The sequence below is a fragment of the Haliotis rubra genome, unplaced genomic scaffold (genome assembly GCF_003918875.1).
Source record: "Haliotis rubra isolate DU_JTF1 unplaced genomic scaffold, ASM391887v1 Scf173, whole genome shotgun sequence".
In the NCBI taxonomy this organism is placed as follows: Eukaryota; Metazoa; Mollusca; class Gastropoda; order Lepetellida; family Haliotidae; genus Haliotis; species Haliotis rubra.
The window spans coordinates 608,277-631,543 of NW_025765703.1; the positions used below are offsets into that span (position 1 = coordinate 608,277).

At 41.2% G+C, this 23,267-nt stretch overlaps 1 protein-coding gene and 1 long non-coding RNA gene across 6 annotated transcripts in view; both read right to left on the reverse strand.

Annotated features, from left to right (window-relative positions):
- Window positions 1-11,094: 11,094 nt before the first annotated feature.
- On the reverse strand, window positions 11,095-11,806 carry LOC124272792. Of its 2 annotated transcripts, none has more exons than XR_006897431.1 (3): window positions 11,792-11,806; window positions 11,384-11,623; window positions 11,095-11,143 (listed from the first exon to the last, which is right to left on the reverse strand). It is a non-coding gene; the product is annotated as an uncharacterized LOC124272792 (long non-coding RNA). The 2 variants fall into 2 exon arrangements; XR_006897432.1 differs by lacking the exon at window positions 11,095-11,143 and adding an exon at window positions 11,179-11,293.
- Window positions 11,807-13,324: 1,518 nt separating this feature from the next.
- The window catches only part of LOC124272791 (neuronal calcium sensor 2-like), an 80,580-nt gene continuing 70,637 nt past the window's right edge, over window positions 13,325-23,267 (reverse strand). For 3 of the 4 annotated variants that reach the window (XM_046707998.1, XM_046708000.1, XM_046708001.1), the window contains one exon: window positions 13,325-18,627. In XM_046707998.1, the coding sequence (XP_046563954.1) occupies window positions 18,430-18,627 (198 nt within the window). In that variant the 3' untranslated portion in view covers window positions 13,325-18,429. The remainder of the gene's footprint in view (window positions 18,628-23,267) is intronic. The other variant, XR_006897430.1, reaches the window with a different exon arrangement.

Below are 23,267 nucleotides of genomic sequence, written 5' to 3' on the forward strand. Positions count from 1 at the left end.
CAGTGCTACAACCAATAGTTCTAGCTATAGTATAAAGTTATTAGCATAACACAGGCAGTGCTACAACCAACAGTTCTAGCTATAGTATAAAGTTATTAATATAACACAGGCACTGCTACAACCAATAGTTCTAGCATACGCATAACACACAAGCACTGCTACAACCAATAGTTTCGGTACAACCATAACACAGGCAGTGCTACAACCAATAGTTCTAGTATTAGCGTAACACAGGCACTGCTACCACCAATAGTTCTGGTATTGGCATTACACTTATGCACTTTTCCAACGAGAATGCTTCATCTCTAAGCATTTAACCCAGGCATCGCATGACTCAACTTATAGTTCCACTCGCTGTGCCAGCACTCAGAGGAATAGCTATTAGAGATTAGAAGCGACGTTACTTCAGGCTGTCAACACTTGACACTGCACATGACATTTACCATTAAGCCATCTATATAATCCTGTAATAATACCTGTAATTTACACCCCATTCATCAAGTGTTATGTACCATTTATTCCCTTTTAATCCTATTTTAATGTGTGCATTAGCCTTAGCCCTAATCATAAGGCACCAAATTTATTTTTTAATTCTCATCAATAGGTGGATGAAGCCACACGTGGAATCAAATATTTAACTTTTATAAACATCTGTCATCACTTGTGGTCTAGGACGCCCATTTTGTTGTCCAGGACCTCTGAGAATTATAAGCATGAGTCCAAGGGACACTTAAATACAGGACTCAAGGTAAATCCTTGTAATACCAGTTTGTGGTACACATCCTTCACTGATGCAATTGTTGAGCTCAGATAGGCTCTAGAGAGTAACTAAGCTCAGAAGAGTTGCTTCACCTTACAAGCATAGAATCAGGCATGGAGACACCACAAATACAATTATATTTTACTGCTGCTTCAAATACTGCAATCTAAAATATGAACGAGGAGAGTTCTATGGATATACAACTACTTTAATATAATTTCTTTGATATAATATGAGCGACGTTTCGGCATAGCTACCAACACCGTTATCAAATAAATGATGTAAAGGTTGTATCACACCAACTTCTAAATGCCACTCAAACAAATCACTTCAAATATGCCTTCAATGGCAGAAAGGAATGAGATGAAACGTGAATCTTTTGTTAAAGTGTTAATATGTACCCATGGCGTTTCAATTAACATCTGAATTTGAAATGGCTCAACGGAACTAGTCAGAGTTGACATGTGAGTGTCTGCTGATGCTTGTATAAGCCAGACTAATGGAGGTTGTATACTGCCCGCCACTCAGATACCAAACTCAGACACATATGACCAACTGACCAGTGGTTTTAGCCCCCAAGGTGGGGTTACAAGCACTACCATTCCCTAATGCTTTTTGGTATGATAGACCAGTTGACTGAGGTAGCCACCTTCAGACACAGTCCACTACACCAGGAGATTCCCAGTACTGACTGGCGTTTCAGTACAATTCTTACTTTCACATAAAATTGTTTTGTTTAACATGGCAACAAGCATTATCAAAATATTAGAAGTGTTATGTTTAGGAAGATCAACTAATTGAGTAATTCTTCATGCCAGCATTGAAAGATTATATACCTACATGCTGCAAGCAAAAATATGGAGCGTCATCATCGAAAATACAAAGATAGTTTTCCTTCAAAGCTAAATTATTTAATGCAGTAAAACACAATCGTCTGTTACAATGTGGGTTTGTTCAGTGAGGTTGGGACCAATATTTAGGGACGGTTAAAGGAAGCTCAGGACTGCACAGTAACTGCATGCTGTGCGATCTTCACAATGGATATTTGTTTCAAACAATGGGGACATTTACATCGTTCGTACACCTCAGTTCAAGCTTACCTGTAACATCTCTTTCACGTGCTCGTCCAGCTTTTGCATCGTCGCAATAACATCATCTGCGCATGTCTGAATAGACTGGCTGAACGTGTTTCCAACAAGACGTTTTGACAAAAAGGTCAGAAACTTTATGCATGCAAAGTTCTTTATCATATTATGATTTGATGTATTTCGATATAGAATCTTACACAGTTGTCGAACAAAAGTATAAGACAACGGCGTAAGAATCTATACCGAACTGTCGCGTCATAATATCATAGAGACGTTGTCATCCATAAAATAGCTTTCCTTTCTTGCAACTCTCCAAATTCTAAAATGCCAATCAAACAGAATAGTTCTTCAGTAAGGGACTGTTCATAATTTATTTTTTTTAATTATTTTTTTTGGGGTGTGTGTGTGTGTGTGTTTGTGTTTGTGTGTGTGGTGAAGAAATGATGTTTTAGGGGTCACCCATTTTGTTATGGGGAGGTAGGGGGTCATCAATTTTGTACATAAAAATATTTTAAAATTATGCTTTAAAAATATGGAAAGGGGAGGGGGGGGTCATGTACTTTGTACATAACTTTTAGGGGGGTCATTTACATTGTACATGCTTTTCCATAAAAATCATCATCCCTAAGCCATAAATTATGAACGGTCCCTAATATAATAAACCCGAGACAGCGTTTCCAAATGCATGAAAAACTGTGCAAACAGCAAGTGTTCATTCATAACTATTTTGGACTGACTGACTGACTGAGTTTGGTTTTACGCCGCTTTTAGCAATATTCCAGCAACATCGCGGCGGGGGACACCAGAAATGGGCTTCACACATTGTACCCATGTGGGGATTCGAACCCGGGACTTCGGCGTGACGAGCCAACGCTTTAACCACTAGCCTACCCCACCGCCCCTTAACTATTTTGGAACAATATTCCATAGTGTTTCTCTGTGTTTTGCCTTTTGTTTGCATGTGAGACAGTATAAATACATTTGTTCACATTGTAGAACATAGTGTATACAAGAATTGAGCTCTGCAGTTTTAAAGAAGAATACAGATGTCGAACAGTGCACACTAATTTTGCTTGGTTGTAAACATTATATATTGCATCGAAAGGAATATATTTTGATATGTTATGTTTTACAGGCAGAGCACCGACATGAAAAGTAAAAGCGGCTTTTAATCTGTGTGCAGGAGTGAGTGAGTGAGTGAGTGAGATTATTTTGCGCCGTACTCAGCAATATTCCAGCTATATGCCGGTGGTTTGTAAATATTCGAGCCTGGACCAGACAATCCAGTGATCAACATCATGAGCATCGATCTACGCAACTGGGATACGATGACATGTGTCAACCAAGTCAGCGAGCCTGACCACCCGATCCCGTTAGTCGCCTTTTGAATATACCACAGGTCCGTGACGCATTGTTATCTACGGTTTCATTAATTTGTGAGTAAAATGGTGTCTTATCATGAGGTTCATCTAAAAAGACCGGGGCAGTGGGGTAGCCTAGTGGTTAAAGCGTTCGCTGGTCACGCTAAAGACCCGGGTTCGATGTGTGAAACCCATTTCTGGTGTCCCCCACCATGATATTGCTGGAATATTGTTAAAAGCAGCGTAAAACTAAACTCACTCACTCACTCTTTAAAATCCTGACATCACAGAGGAATAACGAACATGCGTCATCAACGGCTGACATAGCAGAAGAAGAATGGGTGTACGTCATCAACCATTGTGCCCCACATATGGTGAAGACAGCCCAATGAAAGAGATAGAGTTGCCTGAACGATACTTTTATCCAATTCATTACTAATAGAAACAGGTAGATATAATAACAACACATTACCTTGGAGTTGGCGGTGATAGAGATTGTGTAATTATTCTAACGGTTGGCAAATAGAAAATCGATTGCATTTTGTGTTACCGTACCCTCTGTATAACCTCTTTATCAGCTGATACCGCCGACAATACTGATTAAACATTGTCTCCAAACAACATATCGAATGTTATGAAGATCTGAAAATAAACCTCTGTTTTGGAAGAAAGCAAAATATCTGTATGTATTGATTAACGTTGAGAACAGGTAAGCCTGAGTGCGTGCGTGTATACATCCGTCATGACATGAATGCGTGTGTAAAAATAATAGACAAAATTATTAGGTCCTCAGGTTTCACAAATAAAAACGCATTCATTTGAGGTGCTGGATTATGTACTTGTACTGATCAAATAACGTTACTTCTACTTCTGGGGATGAAATCTAATCTTCAGAACATCAGATATCACATCGTCTATGACCTGCTGTTGATAATTATCGACTGACGTACCTCTCAAGTACCACTATTCTACAAGTAATACCCAACTGTTATAAACATTGCTGCTGTCGTCATTCAACTTCACACCTGACTTCTGTCTTCCGCCCACCCACCACCCTGAACTACCTCGAGAGCGGCAAAACGAACGCTCTTGGACCCTCTTTTCATTGCAAACGTGTCTGTGGTCTTCTGATTTACTTATAGGAGTCTACCATCAATTGTCAAATTTCTTGACTTCCACATTTCAAATCTTTTCTTTAGACTTTCTAGTGAATCGTCAACATTATCATGAAAACAAACAAAGTCATTAAGGTCTAACATTATGCCTAAGTATTTGTATCTCGATACTTTCTGAATTTCATAAGGTGGGCAAAAGTCCTCTTTTCTTAGAGACATTAGGACTGATTTGTCTAAATTAAGTTTTAGGTCCCTGAAATCCATTTGTTGAACATAAAAATCAAGGGTCTTCTGGATTGACTTTTTATCTTATAATAATGGTGCAGTCATCAGCGTAATACATACCTATCAACTCTTCCTGCAGACTGTGAGCCATTGATGTAATCTATGTTACGAAACTTGCTGTTTATTAACTCAGAACAGTATATATGGACTAACCAGACACCCCTGTCTTGTTCCTCTAAAGTCTTCAAACCAACCTGTAGATCAGCCACCATTAATAACACATGGTGAAATGTCATTATAACAAAGGGTTACTAGATTAATAAACATAGCTGGAAAGCCAATTTTTTTCAGAGCATTGGTAATTAACTTAAATTCAACAGAATCAAATGCTTTCTCAAAGTCTAAACATAATATATGTCCCTCATCGTCGTATGTTCCAATGATATCTAATAACAATCTCACATTGAGTGTCGTGAATTATATAATCTAAAACAGACTTTTTCCTATTTGCTAAAACTTAAGCAAAAACTGTATAATCAATATTAAGTAAAGTAATAGGCTTCCAATTTATCAAATATGTTACATCTTTATTGGGTTTGTCAATTAATGATATAACACCACGTACGTCTTTTGTGAAACACTTAATGTATGTATTTCGGAAGAATATTCCAGTGATCTTTTAAAAGGAAACTTTTAAATCTTGCCAAAAATATGTATACAATTCACAGGTTAAACCATCACAACCTGGCGTCTTATTCGGCATTATAAAGCTCATGGAAATCAATATCTTTCATAAACATGGGTTTATCTTCCTCTTGAATCTGAGGTACATCTTGATTAAAATACTCTAAAATGTCTTCATCAGTATTTGTGTTTCGACTTGAATAGAATAAAAATCTTTAATTTCTGACAGTATATCTTGATCATTTTCTATTCTGACACAAGGCATTTCAAGGCTTGTTCATCAGACAAGCTGTATATCATTGCCCCCATAAGTTGTCAAGTCTATTAACAGAGAGCTATTTATTGCTATTTGGAATAGCAAATCTGAGAAGGTTTCAAGAAATCGTCTCATACAAGGTTATGAAAATGGGGGCGTTAAAGCTATAGATTTTGATTTTTTTAGTAAAGCACTTAAACCAGTATGGCTTTCTAAATATTTCAAGAATAAGAAATTTTGGAGCTATCACGTTCAACCAATATTAGAAACTGTAGGTTCCCTTGAGTTTTTATTAAACTGCAACTTTTACCTACACAAACTAAATTTAAACATTCCACTATTTTATAAGGATATCTTGAATATCTCGAAATTCCACTTTAAAAAGATATTGACATTTTAATCAAATTATTTGGAACAATAAAAATGTGCTTATAAACAGAAAAAGTTTATATGACTCAGATTGGAAAGAGCAGGTATTATTTATGTTTGGCAATTACTAAGAGAAATTGGAAATTTCCTGCAAAGACAAACATTAGCTAGGATATATGGATTAGAAATTTCGCAAAGAAAATACAGAGTGTATACCAATGCCATAAAAAGAGCTATTGGTCAAAATGTTTATTACACATATATGACTTGTTCTTTTCAAAGTGATGTGTGCCCAGATGTAAACGGTGTAAAAGTTGCTGATATTCAGAATTAGAAAATAAATACAAACAATTACAGTTTGAAATTCCTCACTCAATTTTGCCTTGCAATTTATATCTGAACAAGTTAAATGCTAAATATAGTTAACTATGTGAACACTGTGGCAATGCTGACACTATCAGACATTATATGTTGTTTTTTTGCTCTCATTTAGCCATTCTGGCTTTCCTATTTTAAATGGGCTAAAGCAAATATTCAAGATAAGGTATATCCAAATTACAGAGATGTTGTATTATATGGGTTGAATGGAGACTCTGAAGACTGTAAATTATTTAATTATGTATTGATGTTTGCTAAATTTATAGTGTATCGCTACAAAGTCACTGGAAGTGATTGTAATTTTTAAACTTGTAGATCTAAAAGTACATTATAAAATACTGAAACATACTGGAAAAAATGTAAAATCTCTATGTGCATAGTTTTTAACACTTATGACAACTGTATTATTAATTATGACCTATCATTTTTAACCCGAAAACCCTGGTATGTCCATCCACGTGACACTGTACAGGGAATGTAAAATCATGAAATTTTATTGCTAACAAATGATGCTTTAAAGAAAACAAAAACAAACAAACCGTGTCTGTGGTGTTGGTTAGTTCTCTCGTTAAATGTCTACTGAGCTGGAAATGTGACGCTGCGGTCTGCCAACTCCATATATCGTAATTCTCTGAATCATGTCTGGTGTTGTTGATGTTCCAGGCCTTCCAACACTGGGGTCGTTTTCAAAGCCTTAAACTCCACCGTCCGCATCCTTCCACGGTGTTTTTCGTATATCTTTATGGATGGCCTTTTTTTCTGAATGTACTGGATCATTGTATGTTCCTCAGTTTTTCAGCATTACCCAAAGGTCTCTGTCCCAGCTTGTCACAGTCAAACAATTTGCCCCGTTGACACAACGTTTGTGGGTATACCACTGTGACGTCTTGACCGAAACAAAAGGTTCCATTGTTATCAATCAACCCACGTGACCCGAATAGTCTATGGCGACAAAACGCTTGAGACGGGAGGATGCACCCCCGCATTTAGACTTGTAACATCATTCCCGTGGTATTTTAGGTGAACAATTTACTTGTCTTTCAATGTGTTTATGACAGGTGCTCCTGGTAGGACAGAATAGCTCACCTGTTCGCAAACACCTGCCTACATCATTATTTAAAAGTGATTCATAAACACATGATTATGGCGTTGTCGGAATGGCAGAATCGACCGTTTTGTCAGGGAGTTCTAATGACAATAGAAATTGTTTCTGTTGCCTTTATTTTGCATACGTCCTTCATGCATACGTTCCATTTTAAAACTATTACACAGAGACAAGAAAGTCATGCATACGTCATGATAGACAAATGGTAACGGCAGCACTTGCTGTATAATACAACACTTAGAGTGGTTATTCACTAAGAAAGATGGCGGTGGGGTAGCTTAGTGGTTCAAACGTTCGCTCGTCACGCCAGAGTCCCGGGTTCGATTCCCAACAAAGTTACAACGCATGAAGCCAATTTCTGGTGTCCCAGTGATATTGCTGGAATATTGCTAAAAGCGGCGTAAACGCTCAACTACAATTGCACAGTTTTTGGAGTACCATGCTTTTCCCGAATACAACTACTTCTGTGTTTTCCAAAAGTCACTTTTATCGGCGTTTTTCGTTAGTATCAGGTTGAGTTTGTAATTCTATTACGATGACAACAGGTATGCCGATGTTGGAACTAATTCAGAATGAAAACGAAGCATCGCTTTGTTGGACAAATTCTGTCTGTAGGTTTTTTAATAAAAGAATAAGAACAGAAATACGTCGAGTTGTGATTCCAACTCAGCTTCTAATCAGTCCAGCAAGCAGCCGTATCCTGTACACGGGATACTGTCGGAATGCCAGACTGACCAACCCTAGAGATGTAAACATAGATATAATGGACAACGGTGGACAGAAGAAGAAACAATGACGTTGCCCTGGACATGGAACCTACGGATGTGATTACAAAAACTAGCGTTCATTTCCTTAATGATATAATACACTACACTGTTAAGAAATATGTACTTTGGGAGCAATAAGAGTTAATACGTTCAAAACAGAGTGCAATTAAGCTGCTCTGTGCCAAGACCGTCAGATTCAAGAGTGACACACAACTCCTGGCAGGCACGTTTCACGATCGCATGTATCACATGTAGACGCGAGCTAAACTGACACTTAGCAATAGAAATGAATATTGTTTTGACAGTTGTTTGTTCATTGTATTTTCTTGAGAACAATGGTAATTTGGCACTCTTGTAACACTGTTTGTTTGGTGAAGTGGACCTTATTTCAAGCTGGATTTTGATAGCATCACTAGAGTACTCATAAATACTTACAATCGTCTCTTCTGTCAGTTTGCTAACCAGTTCCTGCTTGTTTCAAAAAGACAGGGATATATCTATGATAGAAGACGAAAAAGGTTTCCTTTGCATGACCTGTGTGGGTGACCCTATTTTGTGGTGGGTTGACCAGAGAGATTGTGAGTGTGTGTCATGTATTCCTTTGGATGTAGGATGTTGGGTGACCAGAGCGATCGTGAGTGTGTGTCATGTATTCCTTTTGGAGGAAGTATGTAGGGGTGACCAGAGAGATTGTGAGTGTGTGTCATGTATTCCTTTTGGAGGTAGGATGTTGGGGTGACCAGAGAGATCGTGAGTGTGTGTCATGTATTCCTTTTGGAGGTAGGATGTTGGGTGACCAGAGAGATTGTGAGTGTGTGTCATGTATTCCTTTTGGAGGTAGGATGTTGGGGTGACCATAGAGATCCAGAGTTTGTGTCATGTATTCCTTTTGGAGGTAGGATGTTGGGGTGACCATAGAGATCGTGAGTGTGTGTCATGTATTCCTTTTGGAGGTAGGATGTTGGGTGACCAGCGAGATCGTGAGTGTGTGTCATGTATTCCTTTTGGAGGTAGGATGTTGGGTGACCAGAGAGATCGTGAGTGTGTGTCATGTATTCCTTTTGGAGGTAGGATGTTGGGGTGACCAGAGAGATCCAGAGTGTGTGTCATGTATTCCTTTTGGAGGGAGGATGTTGGGGTGACCAGAGAGATCGTGAGTGTGTGTCATGTATTCCTTTTGGAGGTGTAGACCAGAGCGATGTGAGTGGTGTGACCAGAGATGATCGTCAGAGTGTGTGTCATGTATTCCTTTTGGAGGTAGGATGTTGGGTGACCAGTAGGATGAGATCGTGAGTGTGTGTCTTGTATTCCTTTTGGAGGTAGGATGTTGGGTGACCAGAGAGATCGTGAGTGTGTGTCATGTATTCCTTTTGGAGGTAGGATGTTGGGTGACCAGAGATCGTGAGTGTGTGTCATGTATTCCTTTTGGAGGTAGGATGTTGGGGTGACCAGAGAGATCGTGAGTGTGTGTCATGTATTCCTTTTGGAGGTAGGATGTTGGGGTGACCAGAGAGATCGTGAGTGTGTGTCATGTATTCCTTTTGGAGGTTGACCAGAGATCGGATGTGTGGGGTGACCAGAGAGATCGTGAGTGTGTGTCATGTATTCCTTTTGGAGGTAGGATGTTGGGGTGACCAGAGAGATCGTGAGTGTGTGTCATGTATTCCTTTTGGAGGTAGGATGTTGGGGTGACCAGAGAGATCGTGAGTGTGTGTCATGTATTCCTTTTGGAGGTAGGATGTTGAGATCGTGAGTGTGTGTCATGTATTCAGAGATGATCGTGAGTGTGTGTCATGTATTCCTTTGGAGGTAGGGATGTAGGGGACCAGAGCGATCGTGAGTGTGTGTCATGTATTCCTTTTGGAGGTAGGATGTAGGATGACCATAGAGATCCAGAGTGTGTGTCATGTATTCCTTTTGGAGGTAGGATGTAGGGGTGACCAGAGAGATCGTGAGTGTGTGTCATGTATTCCTTTTGGAGGTAGGATGTTGGGGTGACCAGCGAGATCGTGAGTGTGTGTCATGTATTCCTTTTGGATGTAGGATGTTGGGTGACCAGAGAGATCGTGAGTGTGTGTCATGTATTCCTTTTGGAGGTAGGATCTTGGGTGACCAGAGAGATCGTGAGTGTGTGTCATGTATTCCTTTTGGAGGTAGGATGTTGGGGTGACCAGAGAGATCCAGAGTGTGTGTCATGTATTCCTAGAATGATGTTCATGCTGTTGGTCACTGGATTGATTGGTCCAGACTCTGTTATTTACAGCTTGCCGCCATATAGCTGGAATATTGCTGAGTGCGTCGAAAAACTAAATTCACTCACACTCACTGTAACATCATATATTCCTGGCTCAACTAACTCAGTGGTTTTGTGGATGCCTGTACCAATAAGTCTAGAAGATGCAACCCTGAACCACAGACAGCTGTAGACAAAAACAAAACTCTTCACATTGTTGTTATTGTGATTTATTCATCGAATGTTTATTGCAGTTGATATCCTCTGACAAGTGCACCCTTGATTTGATGATGCCCAAACAAGGTAACAAGGATTTCCCAAAACAGCAAAGTCCTGACTCATCTGGTTGCATGGTGGTAAGGGGAGTAGGCATTGTGGTCCTGTTTAAACAATTTATACCCTGGTCATACTACACTTCACACGCTCCTCTCACTTGAAGGGGGGCCTATATCAATCACTGTAGATTCACCATCTACACCCTGAGTCAACCCTCTACACTGTAGCTCCATCACCCACATCCAATGCACACCAGCTACAGCCAAAGAACACCATTTACACCCATGGTCTGCCATCACCAACATCTACAACCAAGCATTATCAGCAACACCCAAGGCCCACCATCTGCACCAAAACGGTCCACCAATGTAACCCATTTACACTCAGGGGCAACCAAGTACACCATCTACTCCTATGGTCCAGCAACATCCACCATCTACTCCTATGGTCCTGCGACATCCACCATCTACTCCTATGGTCCACCAACATCCACCATCTACTCCTATGGTCCACCAACATCCACCATCTACTCCTATGGTCCACCAACATCCCCCACCTACTCCTATGGTCCTGCGACATCCCCCACCTACTCCTATGGTCCACCAACATCCACCATCTACTCCTATGGTCCTGCGACATCCACCATCTACTCCTATGGTCCACCAACATCCACCATCTACTCCTATGGTCCACCAACATCCCCCACCTACTCCTATGGTCCTGCGACATCCACCATCTTCTCCTATGGTCCAGCAACATCCACCACCTACTCCTATGGTCCACCAACATCCACCATCTACTCCTATGGTCCACCAACATCCACCATCTACTCCTATGGTCCACCAACATCCACCATCTACTCCTATGGTCCACCAACATCCACCATCTACTCCTATGGTCCAGCAACATCCACCACCTACTCCTATGGTCCACCAACATCCACCATCTACTCCTATGGTCCTGCGACATCCACCATCTACTCCTATGGTCCACCAACATCCACCATCTACACCATCATCCCCCACCTACTCCTATGGTCCTCAAGGTCCACCATCTTTTCCTATGGTCCACCAACATCCACCATCTACTCCTATGGTCCTGCGACATCCACCATCTACTCCTATGGTCCACCAACATCCACCATCTACTCCTATGGTCCACCAACATCCCCCACCTACTCCTATGGTCCACCAACATCTACTCCTATGGTCCACCAACATCCACCATCCACTCCTATGGTCCACCAACATCCAACATCTACTCCTATGGTCCACCAACATCTACTCCTATGGTCCACCAACATCCACCATCTACACTGAAGGTCCATCGTCCACAGCAATCATATTCAAGGTCCATCTACCCTCGATGCCACGGACACTTAAATTGCCCATATCCGTCTCTCAGCATCAACACTGCCCCCCCTCGTCTTAGCCCCCCTCCCCTCCAGGCAGCCAGGTGAGTGTGTGGGACAGTATGTGGTACAGGACACTAGCTACAGGTACTGCTAATTGTACAAGGCAAGTCAGTCATAGCCAAACACTTCTAGTCTGCTTCAGCAAACTAGTGAGAAGGGATGTCATCAAATATCTGCAAGTACATTCAAATGCTTGGTAACAACCAAGGGTGCATACATATGAACTGCCCCCATGAAGATGTGGTAACAAATGTCACATGCATCAAATGCCACTTGATAAAATGTGCTTCTCCCAGAAACTTGACGACATCCTTCTTATACATAGCTAATCATTCTTGGGCAGTGTTTTGAGTCAGAGCCTTACAAACACCAAACAGTCATTGTCATGGCAACATTCAGCTCCAATCTACTTTCCATGATATCTCCCTATCCTGGCAGTAACATCTGACTGCTAGTCCGTTACTAGACAGCTACTTTGTTATGGAGAATTCATTTGTCTGGCAGTGTCTGATTGGATTTTGAAGATGGCATCTGACTCAACAGCACTTGACAAAATGTTTCTAGTTACTACAAATGTCATGGTAAGATTATCAACAAGCCAGTAGCAGAACACCTACCCATCACCAAAATGTAAGGCTAAATGGATCCAAATATACAAGTAAACTATGAACATAGAAATATGCTATTGTATAACCTGGTGTGGTGGGTACAATCATGGTGATGGAACACAGGACAATACACTGTCAGAACAGACCATTGTCAACATACATGTCTGGATAGTATCATAACAAAATATAAACATTAGTCAAAATCAATGGAAATTTAACATACATTGTCTTCAAAAAAACTTTTAATGACCTATAAACTTACTAAACAAGAACATTGTCAACAATTTTACATTTGCCCACAAGATGACATACATACCATATTATGTAAATAATTGTCCCAGTACAGAACTAATAACAGGAGACTCCAGGCTGTGGCATGTTTCATACTGAAGAAATGTCAGACTATCATTAACTAACAATCATCCCATACTGCATAATTTTTCAATAAGTTGTTTAGAGATGTATTGATATTTGTTTCAAAATCCAGATATAATATAAATTGCTTTACAGAGAAAGTAGTTTCAACCAATCATATGCACACCAGAATGTTTTTCTTCCTTGGAATTGTTTAGCATTACTGTTCCCTTCATGATGATTGGCCTGTATTGTATAACTGTGTTATAACAGCGTTATAGCAGGGTCAGTGTGGTGAAGCTCATATGCAATGCATAGTTCCATATTTTGAAACCTACACATTTACCCCTTGGGTGAAGAACTGCCTACATGGCATAGCCACTGATGGGAAGAACTGCCTACATGGCATAGCCACTGATGGGAAGAACTGCCTACATGGCATAGCCACTGATGGGAAGAACTGCCTAGGTAGTATAGCCACTGATGGGAAGAACTGCCTAGGTAGTATAGCCACTGATGGGAAGAACTGCCTACATGGCATAGCCACTGATGGGAAGAACTTCCTAGGTAGTATAGCCACAGATGGGTTGACAGTTCAACTGTGACATCTCACATTTCCATACAACACATACTGACATGAAGATGGCCAATGTTCCCGAAGAATAATTGAATTTACACTGTCAGAGATGGGATGTGTATGCATGGCCAAAGTTCATACATCTACTTAAAAAGATCATTAGGCATGAAACAGTTTATATCTAGGAACAAAAATATGTTCACCCAAATAACTAGTGCATGATAAACTATGAAGTTCTGATGGCAAATGTGATATATAATTCAAAAACAGAACATTTTCCCTCTAACATAGTCTAAACAGTTATCAGGAAGTATTAACACATGGTAACTCTCTTGTCAGGAAGTGTTATAAGTTTGCTTTTTTTCTGAAACCTAATTACATTGTGTCAAATATATCTGCAAAAACTGTTTCCATTAACATCAAACCAATGCTGTGAATCCTTTTAACACTGTAATCATGCAATATGAAGCCAGTTAAATGCTCCACACCGGAGCTTCATTGCCCAATGAGTGTCTTGAAGTGCATGTCAGTCTAGAGTATTATGGGAATCAATGGACTGATGTCTACTGACAGGATGTTCCGTCCCGACAGCAAGTACAACGATGCGTGTAGATCAGCTTGTAGGAATGCTGCTGACATCTCTTCACCATTTCATTGATATGTCATGGGGTCGGAACCCTGGTATTTTCTATAAAAACAAAATGTGAACTTGTGTATTTTGTCTCAGTTCAAAAGATTACATTCAATCAGCCAAATGAAGTGTCCATCAATGTGATGTTACAAGAACTATTCACAGAATTTCAACATTTAGTTTTCCTATTTCACAAATGTCTTGCAAAATCCCAATCTCTGTAAGGTGATTGATAAACAGCTTCCTCCAACCCAATTGGTGGTACAACCAATGATCCTTGGTAACAAACCAGTCTCTCATATATATAATATAGTTTCCATCACATAATATAGAAAGGGGTCACAAAAAACACATATTTTGCCAGTGTCCTCATGTCTGTCAGAATCCTCCCCTGCAAGCTGCCACTGATTTCTCACATTACAAATTGAGTGAGACACGTAACCACAGACACAAAACAATATCAAAGATACTGGAAACGTTATCTTAAAAGCACAATACACAGTGCAAGGAAACCACTAGCAACTTCTGACAGAAGATATTGTGACGTCTTCCCCAGGGTACTTACAAACATACTCTCAACCGATCATATCATGTTTCCCTGGTTTTTAACCTACATTGAGGTAACTTTTTGCTTGACAACAGTCAAAATGTGCGTTAATCGATATGTCATGAAAACTATATGATCACCTCACCCATGAATGAGTAATTCAATATACCTGCATAACCCAAGGTCATGACCTCGGTGTTTGTTCACAGACTGGGATTATGCTTTAGCCAATGTTGAACAACAGTATTTTGGATAATTGGTATGAAAACATGTATGAAGACACTTTGCCAAGATACACCAAGCTCAATTTTGTTTCAGATTTCCCTAGTTCCTGATTAATGAAGACCCAACATACTTATCTAATGGCTTTATAAAGTAGTTTGATGATGATTTTGCAGCGTGTAATTGATGTGGTGAGAGATGTGTGCTAACATAGGAAGCAGAACCTTCAATAAAGTAGATAGACAGTTCTTGCCTTTCACAGTTGATGTAATCAGCCCGAACACCATTACTGTTACCTTGTTGATGGCCATGCCAGGCTGGTGCAGTACACTTTGGCACACACAGCATTGACAAGTGCACTAATGAATGATTCATTTCAAGATTCACCAGGCCATACACCAACATTTCACTGTATTTTGCAAGAAAGTATCAAATTTACTTTACTGACATCAGCTTGGGGAAGGGGGCACATTTTTTTTACATGACTCAGGAAAGCAAACCACTCACACATTCAACTTGAAGCAAGATACAATGAAATGCTCATTTAGATTGTTAGCACAGAGGAACTACCATACAGTATTAAAAATTAATTCTACTGCATCATGAGGGCATCATTTAATTTTTTGTAAAGAAACATATCTGGCTCCATTCTAAACAAATACTTGATACCGTTTAGATTGTAACTAATGCCTGCAACAGATTCTGTGTTTTACAAATGATCATGGAGGCCAAGTTAAAAGCACTAAATTGCAACTTAAGTATTTGTTTTGCCATGTTAAATTTGTCAGCCAATCTCTCAAAATTGTTTTAACTTCTTTCCTTTTCAGTTTTCAGTTTCAGGTCAAAGAAACTCAACAGATGGAAGAGTAAACAACACAAGATCCTACTTGAGTTTTCTTAAAATTTACACTGCAGTTATGTGTTTGATGCCTAATAGAATCTGATTAGGTAGGTCATTGTGACTGATTGTTGCCTGGTGTTGAGGTGATATATTTCAGATAACAAGCCTGCTGCGTGCAGTGGTAACAGCGGACATGAGATACAACCTCTATATGCAACAATGTAGAGTCCCCAGCCATGCTGGTAACAAACAGAATGGAGTTACCCTTGTTCATAAGCTTCTGAGCCGGCATGTTTACAGCCCTGAAGCACTTATAAAATATTGATAGTGCAGTGTTCTAGAGAATCAATGAACTTTGAAGCATTCGTAAAAGGTCCAGCAGCCTTCAGGGAAGATGGTCAAATTACGATTCAAGTGGAAGAATTTATCACTTCCTTTGTCGTCAGACATTGTTTTCTTGCTTCAGTCATAATCCAATTGGCTCATATGTTACGAAAATTTTGAAATATATGGAAAAGTTTGAGATGATAAGAAAAGAAAGCCCATCTTTCAGGTCTGTTCAGTGAATGCAAGTTGTTTCTTATGCATGTGTGATATTCCGATGTTGTCAGAGATAGTGGACTGTTTACTCTTCATGTCAGTGTGGTGTTCACACATTCGCGAACACAATCATGGACAGACATTTGAGACTTACATAAACTCCACAGAGAGTACAAGTAATATATATATATGAATATATTCAGCTGAAATGTGATAACGGTTTGACAAAGTGTCAAGATGGCATCACTCATTCAGAGGTGGCATCTGCCTTGCCCACCAGCCACAAGTAGGCTAATCACCCTCCACAAGCATCCTCTACAACCATAGAACACAGAATATGGCAGTTCACCTCCAGAGCACAGAACATGCCATTTCACCTCTAGAACACAGAACATGCCATTTCACCTCAAGAACACAGAACATGCCATTTCATCTCCAGAACACACAACATGCCATTCTGCTTCTTGAAGGCAGGATATGGCATTCTGTTTTCTGGACACAACATGTGCAGAATATTCCTTCTCCTGGTGGGTAGATGACATAGATATGCAAAATGTGAACATACAGCAGCTCTTGGGCTGGAAACAAAAGTATTAAAAAGATGAATGATGTGGTATCTCCTCCGGAAAGGACACAAGTTGAATGACATGAGCTGGTACAACTAAACCAGGAACCTGTCTAGGTGGGGAAATACAACACAAAACCGGTTTGACATCTTCATGCAAACTCTAGTATGTAAGCAATGGCAAACTATTTGTTGGTTTCATATTTGTCAATGTGTGAGTATAATATGCGAAAAGATTCTATGAACAGAGGCCTTGAAAGTGCAAGATCAGATTTTGATAATGACCTTTTCTGAACAAGAAACTTCATACTGGCTTTTGGGTTTACATGAAGTGTAAGGAAAGGTTTGTTTATAAAATCTATTCACCGTCATGTGAGCATTCCCTTTGTATAAAGGACTGGTATCTTTGCAAAGGGCAGATAGAGTAATGTCACATTAAAAGATTTGTAAAACATAATCTGGTTTTCCAGTCATGATAAAGTGTGTTCAAATAAGACACGACTAAACCACTATCCTGCTCTATCTGTCAGTATATGCACATCCAAACCTTAACGGGGGATAACAACATAAATCTTGCTGTTTTGGGAATGTGTGGAGGGAAATCTAAAATGTTAAAGGGGCTCTTTGAATGACAGTAAAGCACTTCCACTGTTAAAATTTTCATATCTTTCAATCTTGTTTCAAGCACAATGAACTTTATTCATTAACTACTCCATTGCTGAGCTTTATGATACACCATGATCAGAGAGCCCCTTTAAAGCAACTGTCATGCTAATAGCTGCTGCAATCTGGCTGAGGTCACCAGAAGCTGCTCTAGAATATGTCCAGCTGCACCTGTACACATATATACAGGTGCCTGGTCTTACTACAGAAAGCACTGACATATGCAATATGCATGACACCATGCATACACTTCATACAAACATGATGATTCCACCACAAAGACAGGGCCCTGCTCTTACAAACAGTTGCCATGGTGATATGAAGTTGGTCCGTATTACATGAATTTGTTGTGGGCTCTTTCTCCGGGTAATCCATCTGCATCAGGTAAGATTTACCTTTGTAACAAAAACATTTTCTCCACATATCTATATACATACAGAGAAAAAAAACCAGGAAGGTACACAGCTCGAAAATGATTGCCCTCAATTTCTCTTAAAACTGTTCATTGAATGCAAACTGCATTGGCTGGATCAATGTTGGTAGTTTTATATTCAAAAGTACTTTTTGCTAGAAGACATACTTAGAATACCTTTTTGTGTTAGTGGTAAGCTAATAACTGTATTGGCTGAGTTCAGTTTGCTTCTTTATAATTCTTGAAAAGTGATGACATCAGTTGTTACAGAATCACTTCCTGTGAATGATCTTGACCTTGACCTTTGTCTCACCTACTCATCTCTCTCTGTGCACAGAGTTATTTCCCTTGCATAAATCCAATACATATATCTTTTGATTTGAAAATGCATGTTAAGGCCCATTTTCCTGGTGAGGCATGTGGAATGAGAGTGTGGTATTACTCCTTCGAGGCTTCTGCATCTGCTGTCAGCATCTGGTACAACATCGTGTCCTCCATACAACCTTTAATAAACTCCTCCTTTGTCAATACGCCATCTTTGTTCACGTCCATTGTGTCAAATATTTTTTCTGTCCGTACTGTTGGCGAGTCTGTGACATCTTCCGACAGATGGCTCCCCAGCATGCTGTAGATGGCCTGGAACAAGAACAGAAGGGTTAAGAACATTTCAGGACATTTTGGAATATTTCTGAGCAAATTCAGAAGGTACAGCTTCTGAAAATTACACATTGCAACCTAGACATTCAAAACAAAGAAGTGTCTATGGGGTCTGCACTTTTCAGAAATGCCTCTTGTGATGATCTGTACCTGTAATAACATCGGTTGGAAAGGAAAGGATGTAGCATTTCACAGATGTGTGTTGGTGATTTTTGTTTCATGTGAGTCTTTGGCATTCAGTTTGTGCTTGATGATTTACTGTTGCTTTCTAGAGATTCGTAGTCTTATTCTCACCTCTTATAAGAAAAACGTTTCAAATTCACTTGTTTGTCTTATCCACTGAGTGTGATGTGTGTCTTGTGTGTGTTTCCAACAACTAGCCAAATAAGATGAAATATTACAAAACAATTTGTGTCCAAGAATTAATCAACCAGTCCACAGTTCAGTAACACCAGTCCACGTAACAGCAATCAGTAATCAACCAGTCCACAGTTCAGTAACACCAGTCCACAGTCCAGTAACAGTAACAGCAGTCCACAGGTCAGTAACACCAGTCCACAGTCCAGTAACAGTAGTCCACAGGTCAGTAACACCAGTCCACAGGTCAGTAACACCAGTCCACAGTCCAGTAACAGCAGTCCACAGTCCAGTAACAGTCCACAGTCCAGTAACACCAGTCCACAGTCCAGTAACACCAGTCCACAGTCCAGTAACACCACAGTCAGTAACACCACAGGTCCAGTAACACCAGTCCACACAGTCCACAGGTCAACAGTAACACCAGTCCACAGGTCAGTAACACCAGTAACAGGTCAGTCCACCAGGGTCAGTAACACCAGTCCACAGGTCAGTAACACCAGTCCACAGGTCAGTAACAGGTCAGTAACAGCAGTCCACAGGTCAGTAACACCAGTCCACAGGTCAGTAACACCCACAGTCCACAGTCCACAGGTCAGTAACACCAGTCCACAGTCAGTAACACCAGTCCACAGGTCCAGTAACACCAGTCCACAGGTCAGTAACACCAGTCCAGTCCAGTCCACAGTCCAGTAACAGTAGTCCACAGGTCAGTAACACACCAGTCCACAGTCCAGTCCAGTAACACCACAGTCCACAGGTCACAGTAGTACAGGTCAGTAACACAGTCCACAGGTCAGTAACACCAGTCCACAGTCCAGTAACAACAGTAGTCCACAGGTCAGTAACAGTACCAGTAGTCCACAGGTCCAGTCAACCACAGGTCAGTAACACCAGTCAGTCCACAGTAACCCAGTAACAGTCCACAGGTCACCAGTCCACAGGTCAGTAACACCAGTCCACAGTCAGTAACAACACCAGTCCACAGGTCAGTAACACCAGTCCACAGGTCAGTAACACCAGTCCACAGGTCAGTAACACCAGTCCACAGTCAGTAACACCAGTCCACAGGTCAGTAACACAGTCCACAGGTCAGTAACACCAGTCCACAGGTCAGTAACAGTAGTCCACAGTCCAGTAACAGTAGTCCACAGGTCCAGTAACACCAGTCCACAGGTCAGTAACACCAGTCCACAGGTCAGTAACACCAGTCCACAGGTCAGTAACACCAGTCCACAGGTCAGTAACAGCAGTCCACAGGTCAGTAACACCAGTCCACAGTCAGTAACACCAGTCCACAGGTCAGTAACACCAGTCCACAGGTCAGTAACACCAGTCCACAGGTCAGTAACACCAGTCACAGTCCACAGTCCACAGGTCAGTAACACCAGTCCACGGTCCAGTAACACCAGTCCAGTCAACAGTCCACAGGTCAGTAACACCAGTCCACAGTCAGGTCAGTAACACCAGTCCACAGGTCAGTAACAGTCCAGTAACAGTCCACAGGTCAGTAACACCAGTCCACAGGTCAGTAACACCAGTCCACAGGTCCAGTAACACCAGTCCACAGGTCAGTAACACCAGTCCACAGGTCAGTAACAGCAGTCCACAGGTCAGTAACAGCAGTCCACAGGTCAGTAACAGTCCACAGGTCAGTAACAGCCAGTCCACAGGTCAGTAACACCAGTCCACAGGTCAGTAACACCAGTCCACAGGTCAGTAACACCAGTCAGTAACACCAGTCCACAGGTCAGTAACACCAGTCCACAGGTCAGTAACACCAGTCCACAGTCCAGTAACACCAGTCCACAGGTCAGTAACACCAGTCCACAGGTCAGTAACACCAGTCCACAGTCCAGTCACAGCAGTCCACAGGTCAGTAACACCAGTCCACAGGTCAGTAACACCAGTCCACAGGTCAGTAACACCAGTCCACAGTCCAGTAACACCAGTCCACAGGTCAGTAACAGGTCAGTCCACAGGTCAGTAACACCAGTCCACAGTAACACCAGTCCACAGGTCAGTAACCCAGTCCACAGGGTCAGTAACACCAGTCCACAGGGTCAGTAACACCAGTCCACAGGTCAGTAACAGTCCACAGGTCAGGTCAGTAACACCAGTCCACAGTTCAGTAACACCAGTCCACAGGTCAGTAACACCAGTCCACAGGTCAGTAACACCAGTCCACAGGTCAGTAACACCAGTCCACAGGTCAGTCCACAGTCCACAGGTCAGTAACACCAGTCCACAGGTCAGTAACACCAGTCCACAGGTCAGTAACACCAGTCCACAGGTCAGTAACACCAGTCCACAGGTCAGTAACACCAGTCCACAGGTCAGTAACACCAGTCCACAGGTCAGTAACACCAGTCCACAGGTCAGTAACACCAGTCCACAGTTCAGTAACACCAGTCCACAGTCCAGTAACACCAGTCCACAGGTCAGTAACACCAGTCCACAGGTCAGTAACACCAGTCCCCAGTCCAGTAACAGTCCACAGTCAGTAACACCAGTCCACAGTCCACAGGTCAGGTAACACCAGTCCACAGGTCACAGTAACACCAGTCCACAGGTCAGTAACACCAGTCCACAGGTCAGTAACAGTACCACAGTAACACCAGTCCACAGGTCAGTAACACCAGTCCACAGGTCAGTAACACCAGTCCACAGGTCCACACCAGTCCACAGTTCAGTAACACCAGTCCACAGGTCAGTAACACCAGTCCACAGGTCAGTAACACCAGTCCACAGGTCAGTAACACCACAGTCCACAGTCCAGTAACAGTCCAGTAACACCAGTCCACAGGTCAGTAACACCAGTCCACAGGTCAGTAACACCAGTCCACAGTCCAGTAACACCAGTCCACAGGTCAGTAACACCAGTCCACAGGTCAGTAACACCAGTCCCCAGGTCAGTGATACTATTCTTGTTCAAGAACTGGTGTTGGAGACACAGGCAGCCCTTAAAAAACTCATTTAAAACTACACAACATGCAGTAATAATCCAATACTGACATTCCCCAGCCTATCTGCTTGTTCAATGACAAATGTTTCTCCTTGAACAATAATGTAGTAACTCATGAAGTGGAACTATAAAACCTTGAGCTTTGTTGTGTGATCGCATTCTCGTACCATGCTGAAAAAGCCGACGTTCCTGATGTTACATCAGAAAGCTGCCAGTGGATGAGTTTGGTGTAATACAATGCTTTATCTCTCCACTCAGCCACACATGGCAAGTCGTTGGATTTGCACATGTGAGTGCACATGTGAGCAATATTTCTATATTTGTCAGTGGTGTTGACACCTAGTGCAGTGGCTGGTGAGAGAGATGACAGATAATGTTAACTTGATGTTGTCACCCAGTCAGGCAGGAGGCCAGTCCCCACATGGCAGTGAACCATAGCTGGTCTCAGTGGTGGCAAAAGTTGACTATTCTGAGAAGCAGTTGTTTTCATGTGTCAAGTATTCACTTTCAGGTAACAGATCAGGACTCTGCAGATTTCTCTAGGGTTTTCATGTGGTGAAGGATTGCATTAGTCAGCTGGGCTTCACTTGATGGAGATCTCACAAGTACTGGTACAGACATTTGGAAACAATGAAAAACCTTCTTGAAGGAAACAAGGCTGAAAGACGCCAATGACCACATGACCTACATGACAATTGAAGTCCCAGTTTCCATGACACCTGGTACAGTTCCTCCTGGTGTTATACTTAGGAAGACCTCAACAGTTAGTGTAAACCTTGATTTGGGGTGATCAACAACCTGTTCTACAAAGAGCTTTGTATGATGATTATAACTCCTATTGCTTCACATAAAACTTCTGAAAATTCAGTGAGTGAGTGAGTGAGTGAGTGAGTGAGTGAGTGAGTGAGTGAGTGAGCAAACTGGGTTTTCATTAGCTTTGAACAATATTGTTGGTTTTAATTTAGTTGGAAAGCTGAAAATGAAGAAGGACTCAGACAATAAAGATTCAATGAAATTGAGTACAGTGTTGACAGACAAAGGATGACAACTGCCATGAATCTGCACTCCAACAATCAGATCCTGGTAGAACTCAAGAGATACAACTCTCTCCAGCAAATTACTGTACCATTAGCAATACCTTAGGCCACTGTGCAACAAATTCCCAAAAATTTCATAATCAAAGTGTGTTGAAACAGTAACCTATTCTTGAAACAGTTATTCAGTGGTAGTTTTAGCAATAAGCCAACTTTCTCACAGTGCATGTGGCTATCCAGATGAGCCTGTTAAAAGTTTAGGA